The sequence below is a fragment of the Streptopelia decaocto genome (assembly GCF_964273445.1).
Source record: "Streptopelia decaocto genome assembly, chromosome: 4".
Lineage (NCBI taxonomy): Eukaryota > Metazoa > Chordata > Aves > Columbiformes > Columbidae > Streptopelia > Streptopelia decaocto.
The window spans coordinates 4824801-4830752 of NC_138658.1; the positions used below are offsets into that span (position 1 = coordinate 4824801).

The 5952-nt window shown below is 47.0% G+C and overlaps 1 protein-coding gene across 2 annotated transcripts; it reads right to left on the reverse strand.

Annotated features, from left to right (window-relative positions):
- Positions 1-314: 314 nt before the first annotated feature.
- Positions 315-5493, reverse strand: LAMTOR3 (late endosomal/lysosomal adaptor, MAPK and MTOR activator 3). Of its 2 annotated transcripts, none has more exons than XM_082051324.1 (7): positions 5384-5493; positions 5193-5239; positions 5046-5080; positions 4371-4429; positions 3354-3487; positions 2283-2346; positions 315-1165 (listed from the first exon to the last, which is right to left on the reverse strand). In XM_082051324.1, exons 2-7 carry the CDS (start codon positions 5199-5201, stop codon positions 1092-1094), a joined length of 375 nt encoding a protein of 124 aa, XP_081907450.1. In that variant the 5' UTR covers positions 5202-5239; positions 5384-5493; the 3' UTR covers positions 315-1091. The 2 variants fall into 2 exon arrangements, with proteins under 2 accessions (XP_081907450.1, XP_081907451.1); XM_082051325.1 differs by having other exon boundaries at positions 5392-5455.
- Between the last annotated feature and the right edge of the window lie 459 nt (positions 5494-5952).

A 5952-nucleotide genomic window follows, 5' to 3' on the forward strand; every position in this document is an offset into this window, starting at 1 on the left:
GGAGGATGATGCCCTCTTCCCCAGCCTGAGGCAGAAACCTGCCACGAGCTCTTCCCTCCACCAGCAGTGCTCGGTTTTAGCGCTGGACGTCTACACTGGAGGCATCACGAGGGGAATGTGGAAGGGAACGAGGTGGGGCAGGCAAGGAACAGCGGATCGCAGTCAGCACTAACCTTGCACCGACACGGGACTCTGTGTCCGTATCACCCAACTCCTGCATTTTGTACATTTACAAACACTGAGGCCTGTTCTCGCCACAAAAAAGCTGAAGTGCAGCAGAGTACTACGGTGCAACAGAAGACTGAACCAGGATCTGTCATTTAAAAATACTGTATTTTATTTTTATTTATTTACTTAGGAAAACCTAAGGGTAAATGAGCTGAGAGTGTCACCAGTGATGAACCCACACAAAGACTATGAGGCATGAGATCTTCACAACCGTATTACGCAAAAAACCCATGAAGAAGTGAGACATTTATTGGGTGCTTTTTTCTGGGCATCAGGAAAACCCCTAAAGCAACAGCTTTCATAGAAATAGTTTTCTTCTTAATGGAAGCAGGATGCAGCTAGCATCCATAGTAGCGTTCCTTTGCCAAAGTATCACCCACGTAAGAAAGCTGAGATATTTATTGATTGTACCAACACATCACTGCTTGTAAACTTGCTCTCACAACACTCCTTCAACCACATCTTTCAGAACACCATACAACCCATCTGCTTTCCGACATGTAGTGGTAGCTGGCCTGAGGATAAAGCCCACGCGTGCCTGGTTCCCTGTAAAGCAAGAGATCTGTGGGTTGCTCGTGTGAGCATCATGCACATCTGGCTCAGCTGGCTGAGCTAAACTCCATGGGAGCTATTCCGGTGGTCTCTCCAGTACTGCACAATACAAGAAGCATGGCCTAAAGTAACATCCACCTACAACACACTAGTAGATCATTTCAGATTCAGTACTATGTACAATTTACTCTTACTTAGTATACTAAGGAGCTGTGGTATTTCTTCCGAGACGTGTTATTTGACTGAGGATTATTGAATCTTTCTGTCCACTGGGCTGCAGAGGGATGCTGCACTCCGGCTAGACCATCAGGTTAAGAAACTTCAACAACCTGCCTCAGTTCTTCAAACAGGGGCGTGAGCTCCTTCTCCAAACTCACAATCAGCCCTGGAAAGAGAGAAGAGACAACATCCCATGAAACGACATGACCGAGAAGCCTCTCTCCAAACCACACTGCTCCCTCTCCTTCCAAGTCACGGGCAGAGCTCTCCAAAACACAAAGTCTTTCCCTTGAGCTTCTCACCCTCCACGGGAGGAGCAGCTGGGGCTGTTCAGCCTGGAGAACAGGAGCTGAGGGGAGACCTGATCGCTGTCTGAACTGCCTGAAAGGAGGTTGGAGCATGGAGGGGTTGGGCTCTGCTCCCAAGTGACGGGACAAGAGGAAATGGCCTCAAGTTGCGCCAGGGGAGGTTTAGATTGAATATTAAGAAAAAATTCTTCCCGGGAAAGGTTGTCAGGCATTGGAACAGGCTGCCCAGGGCAGTGGTGGAGTCACCATCCCTGGAGGGGTTTAAAAGCCATTTAGACGAGGTTCTTAGGGACATGGTTTAGTGCTGAGTTCAGTTACATTATGGTTGGACTCACTGATCCTGAGGGTCTCTTCCAACCGAAATGATTCTGTGATTCTATGAATGGTGGGCAGCACCCTGAGGGAAGGTGCCTGCAGCCCCCAGCACCAACACAGGCACAGCCCTGTAACGCAGTTCCCCTCCACGCTGCTGCTTGCTTCCACTATTGCTCCACTGCTTCCTGCAGCTGCTGAGGCCCACACAGCTGTGTGAGAATCAAATCCCTTTTGCTCCAACTCTCATTAACCAACGCCCTCAACCAGCAAGCCCAGGTGTCCTGGTGAAGGATTTCCCCACCCCACAGAACTGAGAAGCTGCATGTTACTGCAGAACATAACTCGGAACTGACAGAAAGAGACCAAACAACTGGTTTGTACAGTACAATAACTGCTGGTGCAGTGAACACTCACACAGCAAAGGGTAAGGTTAAACACAGGAGAAATATATTTCTAACAGAACAACTTCAGCAAGTCACCTAAAAAAATCTATGAATTTTCACTCACACTTTCCCTTCTCCCCTTCACAATACACTGACAAAATTCATAGCAGGAGCAAAGTTAATATTCCTTGATGTAAATTTGGGCAATTGATTTTCAATTATTTAAACACCCGGGCATTAAAATACTGCACTATTTAAAATACGCATTAACACATACCAGTATTGGCGTTGCTGCTGGCAATGAAGCTTACTACCAAAGGTAAGCGATTGAACTGCACCACCTGCAAGGAGAGAGAACAGTGTTCAGCCAGCAGCTAATACACGTTGGATGTCAGAGCTCCAGCACACAAATTCATCCCTTCCAATCCCTAACATTCTGTGGTTCTGTGACTTCTCTGTGTTATCGACTTCATAAAGTTCACAGTTAAGAACACCAGCAGAACTCACACCACAGTACAGGGAGCTGCATGTGGAAAGCCTGGTGTCTCCCTTTGCCCTGTGTCCTGCAGCATCATTCACCTGCAATCACTCCAGAACACCCTGTGGAGAGCACGGTAACGAGAGGGCAGGCAGGTTTTGTCGTTTTAAACTGCTATTCTGTGTACAGCAGTACCTCTTCTTCCATTAACAGGAAACTGGAACCTCGAGCACGACAGTAAGCTGCTAACACCAAGAGAAGCAAAGCAACGTACGCAATGTGTGTCAACTAACTCATTCACCCATTTGTTTCCCAAACAAAGCTAGATACTGTGGACTAAACAGTTGGCCAGTTTACTGCAGTCATAATAAAAAGATCTCAAGACCCCTAGAACTTGATAAGGAGAAGAAACTTAGTAGACGGTGGATTTTGGGACACAAATAACCGGTTTGTAAAAAATGTGAGTGGTATTTCAAAGCTTTCTTACCTCAAAGTCAGACTAACAGCAAGAGGAGCTATGAAGTAGGCTGCATGTACTTATTTAAATTTAGATGTCACTAATTACAAACAATATTGTTTGTAAGAGAACATAAACCCTTTGTAACATCCTGAAGACCACATGAGCAGTACCCGCTGCAAATTCCTGATTACTACCTGTTCATAAAAAGTTCACCCTTTTCAACCAGTACATCTCTGTTTTGAGAAATGTAAGAGAAGCTTGACAAATAGTGCAAAAGTTTAGCTTGGCCATGTAAGCAATATAAGAACTAGAACAAAAATACTTCAATAGCAGTGAAGTGGAAATCCAGCAGAGTTTAAGTCACCTCTCCCTTGCTCAGGAACAGCTCAGGCCACATGGAAGTTACTCACCTGGTACGTATTGTAATAGCAGATGATGCTTTTGTTTTTAGAAAGTCCTAGTTTACTGCCCTGATCTGTGGCAAGGGCAAAGGTGGACAGAAAGCCAGGTCGCAGTGCATGTTCTGGAGCATTATCGTTGGCAACTGGAATAAAACAAGAAAGTATTTTTACATGATATGTCTGGCTGTATCACAGCTCCTTATCCAGCTCAGTGCTGGTGTCGGGGAACCATAACACATCTTACACGCTTCCGCAACAAGTACAGGACAATCTCCATGAGCTATACATCACTTAATATTCTGTACACAACTAGTGCTCATTATCCCAGCGTTCTCCCTAGCACACGTAAGAAACAGGCTTTTCCTTTACGATATTCAGCCTGTGCTGAAGGCACTTTGGTTCTGTGGCCTTTGCTCTTCATACCAGTTCCAGCTTTTGAATTCATTGCTGTCACCAAGTCCCCTGAATGAAAACAGGTGAGGATGTGCAAGTTCTGCTAGGTGTTTAAATACTTTGGGACATTAAAAAAAAAACCCTCCAGGACTTGAACCAGTAGTCTTGAGTACTCTTAAACTAGTTTACCCACAATGTAAAAACATCTTAAACAAAGACTGCAGAGATAGGATAAAAATTACAGTACCAAAAAGGAAAAAAACCCCATAGTATAAAAGTTGGATGCAATTGCGTCTGAGTACATACCAGCCAAGTCAACAAAAAACCTATAAGCTCTCTCTAGGACTTTGTATCAGGCTGCAAGTGACCTAAAGATGCAACCAGTCCAACACTATTCACCAAGGAAAACTTGTCACCTGCAATTATTGAGGACACCGCATACACACAAATAAAAGGATAAATTCAAAGAGATACACAGCCAACTATTGAACTTAAAATAGAAATCTAATTTAATTCCTCAGCTTCGGATATTCAGGTATTGGGCGTAACCAGAGAAGATTCTGTTGTACTTGTCCACCCTCTGCTGTTCAATCAGGATTTCGGTCGCAGGGCACAGTAAGAAGTTGAAGTTACCTTTGATAACAGGGACGCCGTCTCTATCCGAGACCACAATAGCGTGAAGACCTTCAACACTGCGAAAAAACGGGGAGACCGTTTTAAAACCAGAATAACTCGTAGCAAAGATTATTTTGAACAAATAATTAAAGGCGGGGGGGGAATATGGAAAAATGTGATGTGTTCACTGAATTAATATTTTACTGAAATGGACTTGTACTGTTTGGTACAGGTGGTTTCTTGGAGCAGCAGAAAAAGAAATATACAATAAGAATATAGAAAAATAGATAGAAACATAGAAGAGGTATACAGAAATATAGAAGAAATATATAGAAATATAGAAGAGATATAGAAAGACACACGGAACCTTCCACTTCAGAAAGAACTACTAATCAAATGTAATTTCTCAAGGAAGAGCCTCTGAACGTTGTTCTCACTCAGGCAGCGCCCGGTCGGCTGCATTCACACACCAGCCCAGTCCGCGGCTGTTTGAGGGGATGATCCCGGATCACCAGCCGTGTCAGGAGGGATGTTTTGCTCACTCCCCAAGGCGGAACTTCAGTTCTTCCCAAAGGAGCCCCTGCCAGGCTAAGCTGCCTTCACCTCCAGCTCGTTTAATCAACAAAAAGAGCCGCCCCCCCCCCCCAACAAGCCGGACGCGCCGGGCAGGCCCCGCCGCCCCGCACCACTGACCTCGGCAGCTTCTTGTACAGAAACCTCTTCAGGTCCTGCGGGCAGAGACGGCGGCTCGTTACGCGTTCCCACAGCGGGCGGCTCCCCCTGCCCGCCGCCCCGGCCTCCCCGCAGGCCTCCGCCCGCGCCCCAAGCCCCCGCACTTACATCGGCCATGGCTGGGGCCCTGCCGGCGCTCCGCCACCTCCGCGGGCCTGCGAGACGAGAGGGCGCCCGGTCAGCGGCCCCTCGAAGGAGGGGAAAGGCGTAGTGGGGGGGGCGCCTCCCCCCGCCTAGCCGCAGTGGTACAAGCCACCCCCACCCGCCCCAGGAAGGGAGAACGGTTGGGGCGAGACCACCGTCGTACCTGGGGGGGGGGGAAGTCGCTACGCAGAGCCCGCAACCCTGAGCGCCCACCCGCACGGCTCCGCCGCTTCCCCTTTAAGCCTCTGTCACATGACAGCGCAGCCCGGCCGGACCCGGAAGCGCTTCCCCGCCCCGCCCGGTTGGTCGCTGGGCCGGTTTTAAAGCCGGTTTAAAACCCGGTTTAAAACTTGATTCTGGCGAGCCCGTCACGGCGCTTTTTGTCTAAACGCATGCCGAGCAGCCTAAAGTTTTGCTTAAGCAGCAGTCTGAGGGGCAACCTTGGCCGATTTATTAAAATACCCCCTACCACGCACACACAAAATGTTTAAAAATGCAACTTTAAAAGCAAAAAAAATGTAGGTGTGGTGCTCAGTGATGGATTTTACTTGTTTCCCTGCGACACTGGCTAAAAGACATGCAGAAGTATCTGTATTGCTGATATTAAAGGGAACTTTGTCTCCGTTTCCATGCTGGATAACAACATAACTAAATGTATTTTATTATTTCTAAAAATACAGAGAAATCTGACTATTACATTTTCCTTCTCTCTTTGACAGAACAA